Source organism: Callorhinus ursinus, unplaced genomic scaffold, assembly GCF_003265705.2.
Source record: "Callorhinus ursinus isolate GAN/ISIS: 27379988/994484 unplaced genomic scaffold, GSC_fseal_2.0 scaffold12, whole genome shotgun sequence".
Classification (NCBI taxonomy): domain Eukaryota; kingdom Metazoa; phylum Chordata; class Mammalia; order Carnivora; family Otariidae; genus Callorhinus; species Callorhinus ursinus.
Genome location: NW_027397074.1, coordinates 69,603,931 through 69,617,815, shown reverse-complemented (window position 1 = coordinate 69,617,815; position 13,885 = coordinate 69,603,931). Strand labels below are relative to the sequence as shown.

Here is a 13,885-nt window from a genome sequence, read left to right as displayed (position 1 = left end):
TGAGATACCGCCTTTATCATCTGCTAAAGTTCCATATGTATGTGGGTCTGTTTTTGGGCTTCCTATTCTGTTCTGTTGTTCATTTATTCATGTATCAATACCACACACTATTTTAAATATACACACTTTGTAGGATGTATTAATAGCTCTCAGTCCTCTTGCATGGCTCTTTGTTTTCATTCTTTCCCTAGCTATTCTTACATGTTTATTTTTCCTTATGAATTTTAGTATTAACTTGTCTAGCTTCATGAAAAAATCTCATTGGCATTCTTGTGGGATCACATCAAGATATCTTGATGATGTTGAGACATCCTATCCAAGAACGAGGGATATCTTTTAACTTGTTCAAGTCTACTGTTGTCCCTTTCAAGAATATTTTATGTATTTTTGTTAGTTTTGAATGCTTTTAAAATGCTTTTCTTATTTTGTTTGTTGTTGCTGTTATAAATGATTGTATCCAGTATATCTTCTAACTAGTTATGCATGTATATGTTCCCTTTGTATACTGCAAGATCTCTTCCAGCCATAGAAGATAAAGCGTCTCCCTCTAAAAGTAAAGGGCAGGTTTCCACACAGTCCTAGAAGATACAGCTAGTGCTTTCCCTAGAGCCTGCTCACTGTCCAGGATAATAAAGAAGTTTCCCCTCAGCACAAAGGTCCAGCTGCTTACTACCCTCTTTAGAATATTCGAGTTCCACACCTCAGGGTTCTTAATGAGAGCTACTGTGGCCCTTTTCACATTGCCCTCTGAGGAAACTGGCCCCCAAATGCTGATGCTCTAGCTACTGCTTTTGCTGTATTTAATTGTCCTTCATCTCTGATCCAGGAGTCTTGTGTTTTCTCTACCACAACCCATGAACCTGTGGCAGACTAACTTGTTAGCTTGCAAGTAGGGGAAAATCTCATACCCTGCTCACTTCTTGACAGTGGTCTTCAAAGTTGTAAAATTTTCCTAGAAACCACTTTGTGAAGTGGTTCCTTCGTCATTTTCTATTTCTTCTATGGAAATCGGTCTGTTTATGCTTTTTTAAAAAATTTATTTATTTTAGAGAGAGCATGAGCACGAGCGAGCAGGGGGAAGGGACAGAGGGAGAGGAGAGAGAGAATCTCAAGTAGACTCCGAGCTGAGCATAGAGCCTGGGGTGGGGCTTGATCTCATGATCGTGAGATCATGCCCTGAGCCCAGATCAAGAGTCCGATGCTTAACCAACTGAGCCACCCAGGCGCCCCTCTGTTTGCTTTTTATTTTTACTCTTCACTTTAAAACTTTGTGCTTATTGGCTTGGAGCAAAGGGATGGGGTCTCTTGAATGAACTTCATTTGTACATTGTTTTTTATTTTCCTGTGAAGTCTCCTTGCCTATCTTTCATGAAGAACCGTTATTGCCCTTCTAGATAACTAGCGTGCCGCCCTAGCTTGCAGTAAATAAGAGGGAAAGTAGGCTTTGTAGCTAAAGGTGTAAAGATGAACGTCCTTTCTGTGTTTGTTTTTCCACAGGTGGTGGTTGTACAGGCAATTAGTGCTCTCTGTCAGAAATACCCTCGAAAGCACAGCGTCATGATGACTTTCCTCTCCAACATGCTCCGAGATGATGTAGGTAGACATGTTTTCATCATAGGAAGTTGCTCTCCTAAATTTTTATGATTCCCATGAAATATCCTACATAGTATTTGTAACAGCTCTATCATCTCGGCATGCCTCCAAAATGGTATGCTTAATTCTAGTTGCTGTTTTATTGTTACTAAACATGCTATTGTTTTAGTTTTCCCCCTTGGAGAAAAAAAAAACACTTTTGTTTCTTTCAGAAGGGAAAGGAAATGAAATTTGAATATTAGAAGCTTGAGCCTGGGAGTAGAAGCATTTCTCCAAAAAGCGTCCTCAGAATGAATGGCAGTTTTCTCTTTTGCCAGGGAGGCTTTGAATATAAGCGGGCCATTGTGGACTGCATAATCAGCATTGTGGAAGAGAACCCCGAGGGTAAAGAAGCAGGTCTAGCCCACCTTTGTGAATTCATTGAGGACTGTGAACACACTGTTCTGGCTACTAAGATTCTACACTTGCTGGGCAAAGAGGGCCCCAGAACGCCTGTCCCCTCCAAGTATATCCGCTTTATTTTTAATAGGGTCGTACTGGAGAATGAGGCTGTCAGAGCTGGTGAGTCGTTGGAACACTGATACTGATGTATCTGCTAATCTTTTGAAATGTTTGTTAACTCAAGGGGGTGGTGATGAAATTGGAAAATGAAGTTGCAAGGTTTATTTGACAGTAGGGTCTTGGAGCATACTTAGGCCAGACACACTGCTCTTGGTCTGTACTCCAATTTCCATCCTCATTTCTGCCTTATGTTAGAGACAAATGACCCTTGACTTTCAGTACGATAGGAATACAGTGATGGCATCATGCATTTTTTCAGAGTCAGAGCCATCAGTCTGAATATCTATGAACTGTGTGCGTGTATTTCAATTAAGTGACTTTTACACAGGTCTTAGAAATTTTTTTACTTCCTCCTTCCTCTCTAATCATTCCTTCCCCTTAGCATACAAACAGGTGAAAATCTCTCCTATTAAAAATGATAAGCCCTCCTCTGCTGCGTTGTTTCTTACTAGCTACTGACTAGACCTCCCCTGTCAGGTAAACTTGAAGCAGCTGTTACTAGCTGCCTCCATGAATTTTTTCTCCATTTTTTTCTTCAACTCACTTTAATCTCGCTCCCTCCCTTAAAAGCCCTCTGGAGCTTCTATTTTTAAAAATTACTTAGAAGCTAGCTGGAAAATCAAGTCAGTCACTGACGTTCTTACCTTTGTTCACCTCTCACTCAGCCTGATGGACTTGTGACTAAACACATCTCGAAACTCTTTCTCCCTGTGGTGTCCACAGTAGCCCGCATCTTCCGTCTCTCCCCGGTCTGATTTCTCGGGCCTCTCTTTCATTCCTTAAAATACTAGTTTTTCTTGGGAGTCTGTCTTACAACACACACTCTCTTCCCCGGGGGTCGTCTCGGTGCTCCGCTGGCATGCGGTGACATCACAGTCCTGTGTCTCTTTCCTGAACCTGTGTGTCCACCGTCTCAGGCACTTCAAGTTCAACCCAAACGCAAATCCTCACCTTTACCATCCACTCCGTTGTGAAGACGGAAACTACTTCTGCTGTTTTAGAACTCCCGTCTGCCCTCTGACAAAATTCTGTCCATCCCACCTCCTGACGATTTCTCTGTCCTCTTTTGTCTCTGTTTTCACAAGACTGCTTTAGGCTCTCCTCCCCCTCAGATGCCCGACTGGTCCAACGGCGTGAGTCCCACGGGCATCCGGTCTGTTCTCCACACTCCGCATACAGGATGTGCTTACAAACTGGCTGTAGTGCAGTCTGCTACAAATACCCAAATTTATCCTGTATTTAACGTCCACTCCTAAGAATTCTGAGGCGCACCTGTCCCTATTTTGTTCTCCCCCTGCTCTCCAGTGCAGAGCGTCCGCCTTAGCTTCGCTTGGTTTTGTCCATTCCAGTATCGTACATGCACTCTATGCCCGTAATGCTCCCCCCCCTTCTCCTTCTGGCGACCGCTGCTTGGCCGCCAGGTGTTCGCACAGCTAGCAAGTGTCAGCTCCTCGGCTTACTTCTTCAGCAGTTCTAAGTTGCATCCTGGATGGAGTTCTCCCAGGACTTCCTCGTTATCTCTTTCCTCGCCTGTCTTCCCCACTAGAGTACAAGTCCTGGAGGTCAGGAACTGTGTCTTTCCTCTTTCCGCCCCCAGCACCTGGCACAATTCCTGACAACGGTTAGGTGGGCGATAAATCTTTTACTGAATGAAGTGAATTTAACAACAGAGTTTCTTATTATGCGTGGGGCTGGTTGTTTGAGTTAGAGCTGAATTACATCACTGTGATATACAAGGGGTTGTGGTCAGAGTGGAGGAGAGCTCATGTAAGAAATACATATGATTCTTGGAGGATTTTCCTATCCATAGCTCTCTTGGGCCTGCAGATTTCTAGTTATGCGTACATGGATCAAAGAAATAAAGTCAAGAAACGCTCTTTTTTAATTTTTTTAATGATGATTGCTTAACTCTGAGAAACCAATACAGTATTTATGTTGTTTTATTTTATGCTTCATTCTAGCTGCTGTGAGTGCTTTGGCTAAATTTGGGGCTCAAAATGAGAATCTTCTCCCAAGCATCCTTGTACTCTTACAAAGGTAAGTAAAACAATGTCTTTAAAAAAAAAGAACATCGTATGGCTGAATAGAGAATTCCTCGTATCAAATGCTTTGTGGGGCCTGAGAGTAGAACAGACGGAGTAAGTCAGGGGCAAATGGCATTTGTTACCTTTCTAATAATCTCGTATGTGTGCTGTGTACGTGTAAATTTGACTTTGAATTTCTGTTGTGTGAGTTTGAGGAAGTAACTTAAATGCCCATGCCTCAATTTGCATAATAGGGGCCAACTTCAAAGTGATTCACCATAGAGAGTTGAAAAATCAGCTTTTCATGGTTTCTCTGACTCCCCATTTGATGAGGAAAAGACCTGCTTTTGCAAATACTCTGTGATTACATCTTGTAATTGAAGCAGAAAAATCACAAGCCAAAGGCTGGCCAGTTTAAATAAAACAAATTGCCATTTGAGTGGTAACAATGCCTGGATTCTGAATCCTTGTTAGTATCCTTGGAAAGCAGAATATTCCCGTCTCGTAATTATAAAGAAGTCTAAATCTACCAGGGTCATGTGGTTGCATATTCAAGAATAGACTCCCAGCTGCTATCTTGTGTTGTGTCCTTCCTAATTATTCTAATGCCTACTCATGGTGTGCTTCTGGTTTGGAATGACCCTATTTCTTTACCAGTTTAGAACAGTCTCCCAAACTTATGGAGACTGTAGGATCCACCGCGGGCTGTTATGGAGGTCTTTTATAAAAGTAGTATCAGATGATCTGAACTGTGCCCTTTAGGTGTGATAAAGAAGGCTCTTGGCAGTTTTTAGGGTACCGTGACCTGCCTCTTCTGTGTCCCCCTGGACAGGTGTATGATGGATACCGATGATGAGGTTCGGGACAGAGCTACTTTCTATCTGAATGTGCTGCAGCAGAGGCAGATGGCACTGAATGCTACATATATCTTCAATGGTCAGTGAGAGCCAAGAATGGAGACAAATACACTTTTGTTCCCCAAATGGTGTCTTGGAAGCATTATCTCATGATCTGCATACGAGCCGACTTCATTAGGCAAAATGCTTGTTTTTTTTGTCTTTGACTGCACTTCCATTTCTAGGGGAACCTAAAGTAGGTAAAGGCCCAAGGAACATGGCTTGTTCCTTGTTCTCCTCAAGCTCCCTCTTGGTTGGGTTTACCTTTGTTTCTTATGTTATGATTGTTCCCACATGGCTAAGTTGCTTTCTTTTCCGAAAGGTACTTATAATTTGTTGGAAATTTTTATGCTCTGCTCTCATGCTTCCTTGGGCAAAATGATAAGGCAGTTTTATAAAATAGCTTCATTTTTAATGATTTTGGCTATGAAGTCTATGGTTTTACTCTTCTCTTTTGTCAGAAAACTTAGGTAAATATTACAAATCTGGGCCTGCCTGGATCCTAGGATTGTTATAATGCTGAGATTTCTATTTGATAGGCCTCACCGTCTCAGTGCCAGGGATGGAGAAAGCCCTCCACCAGTACACACTGGAGCCTTCAGAGAAGCCCTTTGACATGAAGTCTATTCCTCTTGCTATGGCTCCCGTCTTTGAGCAGAAAGCAGGTAATGGGAACGCTTAACTGTTAGTTTTTCTATGTGGTTTTTTATGTTTTACATCTGTCAAATATGCTGTTAGTGTATTTGCTCAAATACTTCTTTTCTTTGTTTAATTGTCACTCCTAAATCTTGTGGCACTAAGATGGATGTATTTTTTTTAATTAGGCTTTTAAAAAAGTAGTTTTTTTCCTGGGGCGCCTGGGTGGCTCAGTTGGTTGAGCATCCAACTCTTGGTTTTGGCTCAGGTCATGGTCTCAGGATCACAAGATCGAGATCAAGCCCCACATTGGCTCCGCGCTCAGTGGGGGTAGTCTACTTGAAAGGTTCCCTCTGCCCCTCCCCACTCTTGCACGTCCGTGTGCGCTCACTCTCTCAGATAAATAAATCTTTAAAAAAAAATTAAAAGTTATCCCCTGGTTTTCACATACAGTATGAAACATTACCTAGATTGAGTGTTTTCTTCTTTGAATGCTAAGTGTTAACAGCATTTAAAGTTCGTGGTCACCATGTGTCTCAGAACAGTGATTGTGCTGTTACCTCCTGTTTTTATTTTCTGAAATTGGTAGTTTCAGTTAATTTTGCTATTGGAGGTTTGTTGTGAAAGAATATATGGGACAAGATCATAAAAAATATTCCCAAAGAATGTCAAACTTTAAAACTCGAACAACAAAAAAAAAAAAAAAAAAAGAAAAGAAAAAAGTGTTTAGTGGCTCAAACTAAGGATGAAAGATATTAGGCTAACCTTCAAATTTTTCAGTTTTTCTGTCGATACTATACCAGTAATTTTTCCTGTTTGAATCATGAGATTTGTTTTATAAATTGCTCCTCCTTTTAAGAGTAATTTTTTTTTTGTACCTCCTGGTCCATTTAAAGCAAATTCTGTATATTTAGGGCCACTTTATTATTTCACAAAATACGTTCACTAAATACACTTTTTAATTTAAGCATCTCTCCAAAAAAGGTGACAAAGAACCTACTGGTATGATTGAGGAATAGCTCCTTATATATCTGCTAGAAGATTCTGTCATTTTTTTTGTCTGCATTTTTAGCTTGATAGTGGGACAGAAACTCACTTGATTGCTCATATCTGTCTTTGTAGAAATCACACTTGTGGCCACGAAGCCAGAGAAGTTGGCTCCTTCCAGGCAAGACATTTTCCAAGGTATGATAATTTGATGTGTAGAAATAATAGTCTTGCATCCCAGGCATTGTAAATATAATGAAGTCCACTACTTTTATTCAAAGTGACTAATTCTTAGTACAAGAAATCTTTGTATGACTGAATATCTGTTGTTACAGGTGACAGTTGCTGGGGGCTACCTGGAGTCCATGGGACTTTTCAGTTTCCAACTGCTAACTTACTAGCTGGGAATATTGTCTTTACTCTGTATCTTGGTTAACAGGGAACTCAAATTCTATAAAATGAGGAATTTAGTTTCTTTTTTTTCAGTAATTCAGTATATAAAAACCCTAAGAGATTATTTCACTAAAGCTTGGGGATATATTAGTTGAGCCTTCAACTGTGACTAAGGCAGTGGAAACTGAAAACATTTTAGGCACCTAGAGTAATGATGTCTGTTCCTCTCTCATGTTACTTTCTTCCTTCTCTTCTTTTTTTCTCAAAAGAACAATTGGCTGCCATTCCCGAGTTTATGGATCTGGGACCCTTGTTCAAGTCTTCCGAGCCTGTTCAACTTACAGAAGCAGAGACGGAATATTTCGTTCGTTGTATCAAGCACGTGTTCACCAATCACATCGTGTTCCAGGTGAGGGACGTGCCCTCACCAGCTCCCATAGCGGCTCCCTGTGCTCAGAGACGGGTATTGCTTCCCCCCTCTGGCTCATGATTCAAGCTGCTTTCTACTGAGAAGGGACTTGGCCTCATTTCTGGGGGTTTTCCTAACTCCATAGCTACAGAAACGCCTCCATATGAGGGCTAAAATTTATAAGGACATAAACCCGAAATGTCTGAAGGAGTCAGACAACATCACATAGGACCTCTTCAGAAACAGTCCTCACTTAACATCAGGGTAAATTAAGTGGGTCGGTCCACAAACTTGGATTTCAGTATGATTCTTAGCTGTCAGACTTCTACCATCTTGTTTGGTAGAACTCAATCTCAGGAGAGAGAAGAAACTGACAAATAAGAGAAACAAAAGTAACTCAAGGCAACCCCTGTTGCCTCAAGAAAAGTCTTATGAGGAGACCTGCAGGACAGTTCAGAGAGGGAAAGGCTAGAGGGTTCCAGAACGGAGTCGTGGGTCACAGGTGGGAAGGAACAGCTTGCTTGAAAACAGTTGTTAGCCCTCGTAACTCTTCTGTCTGCTGACTTTTCAGTTTGACTGTACCAATACTCTTAACGACCAGCTACTGGAGAAGGTGACAGTGCAGGTGGACCCGTCGGATTCCCATGAAGTGCTGTGTTGCATCCCAGCCCCCAGCCTCGCTTACAATCAGCCGGGAATATGTTACACTCTGGTTCGCCTGCCTGATGATGACTCGACAGCAGGTACTAACCCACAGGAGGGAAGAGAGAGGAGTAAGAACACATTACAACTTGAGCTCTTAAATATCTGGGCAAATGTGTGGGGTTCGGGAATATGGTTCTTTTCCAGAACGAAATGTAAGGATAATGACGGTATGTTTATATTTATAAAATTAATTACTGCTGCAGAAATATTAACTTTATAACTAAGTCTCTGAGTAATATTTGCTGGGCGTTTAATGTTAAAAACTGAATGTATATGGTGGTAGCTCAAAAAGGAACTCAGGCTTCCTGATGGAACGGTGTAACCACTAATGAGGGTTCAGGGACCTGATGTCTCCTGTGAAGGGTCATAGCCTCCTTCTCCCTAATGTTTGTTTCTGGGCCATCCTAAGGACTTTGTATTTAGTAGGTCCATGGCATTTTAAAATAATTGTTTCTGGGGTCCTATCGCACAAGGCTGGTGTCTGAGAGTATGTCTCATCCTGATGATTGGCTTAGCCAACTTCTGTGTAGCCACATTTGAGAAGGGCGTTGTGAGTCTCTCCTTGACCCCATATGCAGATTTGAGAGAGGAGCGGGGCGGCCTATGAAGGAGGGCCAACTGCTAGGGCCAGTAGGGTCCACATATTTGGGGTTTGAGGTCTTATGACTGACCTTTCGTGAATGTCAAATATTTATTGTACTTGATTTCTTTTCCCATTTTCCCACCCGAATTCTTCTCTTCCCACATTCACTCCACATCTCGACATTGTTACCCAGTTTTTACAGAAATAAGCACCCGTATCGCATTTATGTTTTGAACAATTTTTATTACTAGTACAGGAAAAAACAATTTTTACTACTAGTACACAAAAAAAACAATTTTTACTACTAATACACGAAGAAACAATTTTTACTACTGGTACAGGAAAAAAACAGAAGTTAACAAAATTCACAAATACTGGGGAAAGAAGTTACAGAGTTACAAGAAATCGTAAAAGTACTAGTAAATAGTTATCCCTGGTCATCATTCAGTTCTGTCTGGGGCTTAACCTGCCTTCTCTTAGCCCCTCTCCCAACTCCCCTTTTAGATGTTGGTTCTGGGAGCCCCTGCCCAATCTCCTCTGTGTTGGACGATAGACCAGGCTACTCACTCTAGCACGAGGTAGATTCAAGTTGGCACCATTGCTGGGTCTGAATCCCAGGTGGTTCCCTCTGGCCCTCGGCGGACCTGCACTTCTCTTCTGCAGCCACTCTGGATCCATAACCCCCTGGGTAGGAAGGCACTTTCCTATCTGGCCTCCAATATTTCTCTTTCAAGCATTTGGCCATCTGACTTTGACTTTTAATCACCTCCTTTATCCCTTTATGAAGTTTCTCTAGCTCCATCCCCTTTTGGCTTCACTTTCTCTCCTGGTCTGTTTCCCTCTGTCTAAAGGATGTCCACTAATGAAGCTGGCTGTACTCTTAGGTCAAGCTATTTTATTTACCCTTGTTCCAGACCAGTATTGGGGCCCAGTCTTAGCATCGCCCTGTGGCTTTAGCCATCATCCTGGGAAACTGCATTTTATCATTTTTTTTTCCCCAATAGCCACCTCTCCTTTTTTTCAAAATTCCCCCCCATATTGTACTTCGAAGGTTTCTGTTTTTTTAAGGGATGCCATTATTTTGCAACTTAATTTTAAAGGGAAGTGAAATGCTGAACTCACTGAAGAATCCCAACTCTTCCCAACTGGGAATACTAGCTCCTCCCATTTCCCCAGGTTCACTTGAATAATTGATAACTCAGGTGCCTCACACCCCAGGGAGTGGTCTTAACAGAATACAAGAAATACAAGTTTACAATATCAAAATACAGAAAACAACAACATCAAAATTACAGAAATTACACTGTGCAGGAGAAAACAACCACAACAATAAGAGAAAACATTTCTACCAAGAGAAGAAGCATAGGGAAGGTTTTCTCACCCCTCCTTCCTAAGGAGTTAATTTATTTTTAAAACGTAGATCTTACAAATTAGCCCAGAGGTTTCAACCTTTGGTCTGCTGGCTATGGACTCTTTTGCTTGGTGGTTTGTTAGTATTTTGTTTATAAAAATTTGGCACTTGGAGAACTTTGTTTCCTTTTAAATGTTTCAAAGGGTTTGCTGATTGGTGTTAAACTCTCGTTTAGAGTTATAAACTCTTGTCTTTGCATCTTGGAGAAAAGAAATGGAATTTTGTCTCAACACTTGGACCTTTAACACTTAATTGTTAGTAGTCAATTTATATTTGACCCATCATATACCTGCTTAAAACCAAACTCCTTTCTATTCTTTAGTCTTGGTCAGAAATTCTCACATTTTTAATCTACGGCCAATTCAGAGTCTTTGCTGTGCAAAGAACAGAAGTGAAATACCAGGGCATAGATGGTAATAAGAGTCTTCTACCCCCCCACACCCCCCCTTTTTGCATTTTCCCCACTGCAAATACTATGAATTTTTCCAATCACCTGAAGATCTATACATCACTTCTACTAATTGCAAAAAGTATATTCTTCATACAACCACAGAAGAGAAAAGAAATTACACAGATTGCGATTTCTATCAACTTGAAAACTGTATAGCATAATAGAAAGACAGAGATAGATAGATTTTTGGGAGATAGATTGGGATCTGGATTTTGACTGCTACATATGGACTGGGTAACTTAGACAGATTATTAATTCTCTGTAAACCTTTTAGGACTGTTATAAGGATGAAATGAAATTAAATAAGATGATTAGCATGGTACCAGACACATAGTAAATACTCAATAAATAGAAGTTGTTATTGCTTCAGTTCTGGAACTACCCACTTTCTCCCTTTATCGTCTTGAAAATCAAGTCTTCCACAGTTCACAGGACACACACACTCCAACCTCCAGAGTTGTTCTAGCAATTATTCTGATCTTTGCTTCATCTTTAAACTTTCTCTCTCCCCCTTACTTTATATGTGTACAAAAAATCTAAACCCCATCTGACAGAATTTACCTGAACCCAACATCAAGAGGCTCCCGTAAGTCCTTCCCGCAAATCATGGGCAGTGTGTGGAAGGAGTTATCCGTATCACAGATCTCAATTCAGTGAGTCCTACTGGTCCTCTTCTGTCCTCCAGCTGTTCCTCCTTTATGCAAAAATGTTCAGAAAAGCCTTCAAGGCAGCATTCTTTTCTTAGCGTCCTTTCCCATTCAGCAACTTTCTTTCCCCTGAGGCTTTACTGCACTCACAGATGACGTGTGCAACATTCTACAAATCTTTCCCCTCACTGGACCTCGAGGTTGGCCCCTGCCTGTTGAACTTTTTGTCCCACTCCCTATTCAGAATCACTGTGACCCCTCTATAGCTTGTATTATGGGACCATCAGGCCTTGGTGCCTCACACTTCTCATCTCAGACCACTTCAGCCCATTTAAATAACTCACTCAAAAAGTCTCCAATGGAAATATCCATCCTAAGATCCAGCTGCACAGTATATACGTAGGAGCCTCTTTCTCCTTCTGTCATGAGGGATGCTGATGACAATTCATAGCTCATGTCTACTTCTGGGCTCGACTCTCTGCCAGCACTTGAGCTACTGCAGGATTCCGATGGGCTCCAAACCCCCCTTCCCCGCCCCCCGCCCCCCGGCCAATCTGTAGTCTCCATTCCATTATTTGGTGTTTGATATTAATCATAGTAACTACTGACACTCTACATGAACAGCTTCAATTAACTGAAATCTATCTCAGATTTTTTTCACTTTTACCTACCTCCAACCACTCACTGGGATCCTTATTCATGACCCTTCATGAAACTTTGCATTCTTCCAAGCTAAGCACATATTCCGCATTTTTAATCAAATACTAAAAAAGTAGGATAGGTAGAACATTATTATTCAACCACCACTTCCTCTGCCTCAGTCACCAGAATGGGTATCAGTCTAGCCTTAGATTCAGTATTCCTCCAGTCTGACCCATTATGAGATTGGCCAAGACTACCAGTTTCCAATCTCCTTATTCACCTGCTCATTCATCTTGTCACCGATCTGGCTCTCCTCAAATACACTGAAATTTTTAACATTCCCTTCTCTGCTTATTTTCAGCCTGTCTTCCCATCCTATTTACATGTTCCCTTGTCACCCCATCATCAAGGTACAAATCTTTATTGCTGCCTTTCTTACATGATAACATCTCTCCAGAAGGCAAGGTAAACGTGGCATATCCACTCATTTCCTCTTGTCCCTTCTTTTGGCCTTAGGGAAAAACCTCTGCTTGTTTGTAGCACTCAGGCTTGCTTCTACATGGGAACTTCCTCCTTAACCTACTCTCATCACTCAGAATTCCTCTGATGACTTACACGCACCTTCATCTTTGGACACCTGAAGCACCTTCAGGCTTCACTTCCTGAATTTATCTCCAGATGATATGACGTTACTCTCCTGGATCTACCCACTTCCCTGTGATTATCTGAGAGAGTTTGCAGGCAGACACCTCTTTTCCTACAACAGTTAATTTTTATATATTCCTCGCATTTTCCTTTATCCCATTAACGGTGATCAAGTTAATAGGCAGTGCTGTGCGTCATAACCAATAGAACGTTGCTCAATAATTCTGAGAATTATTTAGTAAGTACACTGTCAGCTTAATTCCAATTTCATTTTAACCACTTCTCTTTCCATTTTTCCTCTGCTCATTTCCATTGGAAAAACAGTAAACATATAAGTAGGGTGTCACCGTCAACAGCATACATATTTACCAGTGCTCGGTGTGGTGCTTTCAAAGTCCAGTGAGCTGCCCTGGAGCACCCGTGCTTTATGCTTGGCTGTCCCATTGCCTCTCCCTCTGGGAATATTCTACATTGTCTGTCGTCCCATCAGAGAGCGCTTGCCCGCAGATACAACAGGACCCACTTGTTCTCATATTAGCATGCTGCTGCCCTCTGGCCTCATTACCACACACACCTTTCCTCTTGCCCCCAGAGCTGCCGATATCCCCGGATGGGAGTTCTTCAGGGCACTCTTCCACTCTCCGTGATGCCCTTTTACCAAACCCAAGCCCCTCAAGCCGCCACAGGTTCTCTACTCCTCCACTGGCCTATCCCTTTGTTGTCCCATCTCCTGTGACACACCCTCGACTACCCTCCCATGGCGGCCCCAGACTCCACTGTCTCTCGTTTACACACTGTGTGCAGGATCACTGTGCGCAGAGACAGACCCTTGGCTCTACCCTCAGCATCCCGTGCGACTTTACCACCGCCTGCCGGGCACGTGCGGGAGTCCCCGCGCTGGTCTGGCACATCTGCTCCCTACCTGACCTGCACCCTGGGTGACCAGCTTCTTCATCCTCCGGGTGCTGTACTGACTCCCATCTGAGGCTGCCAGCCTCCGCCCACCCCCCCAACCCCCACCAGCATACCGGAGGCCTTCTTGGCTACATCCATTTGCTCGCTGTCTTCCTGGGCCGGGGTCCTTCTCCCCCGCGTCTGACAGCCCTGACTCTGAGGCCAACCCCGTCACCTGCCCCGGCTCAGGGGCTCACCTGCTCAAGCGTCACGTCTCTGCCCGCCTTCCACTCGGCCCCTTCCACGCAGTGACTCTCACCCGAGGACCCATGACCCCCGAGACCGCCTATCAGCATCATCGTCTGGGCGTGTTTTTGGGTTTGCTTTTGTGGGTTTTTTTGGGTGTGT

General features: G+C 42.6%; 1 protein-coding gene across 2 annotated transcripts in view; it reads left to right on the top strand.

Moving 5' to 3' along the window:
• Positions 1-13,885, top strand: part of COPG2 (COPI coat complex subunit gamma 2) — a 95,590-nt gene that overhangs the window by 66,210 nt on the left and 15,495 nt on the right. For both annotated transcript variants that reach the window (XM_073899207.1, XM_025854914.2), the window contains exons 13-20: positions 1,498-1,593; positions 1,911-2,154; positions 4,116-4,191; positions 5,011-5,114; positions 5,614-5,739; positions 6,833-6,895; positions 7,360-7,499; positions 8,071-8,242. In XM_073899207.1, the coding sequence (XP_073755308.1) occupies positions 1,498-1,593; positions 1,911-2,154; positions 4,116-4,191; positions 5,011-5,114; positions 5,614-5,739; positions 6,833-6,895; positions 7,360-7,499; positions 8,071-8,242 (1,021 nt within the window). The remainder of the gene's footprint in view (positions 1-1,497; positions 1,594-1,910; positions 2,155-4,115; positions 4,192-5,010; positions 5,115-5,613; positions 5,740-6,832; positions 6,896-7,359; positions 7,500-8,070; positions 8,243-13,885) is intronic.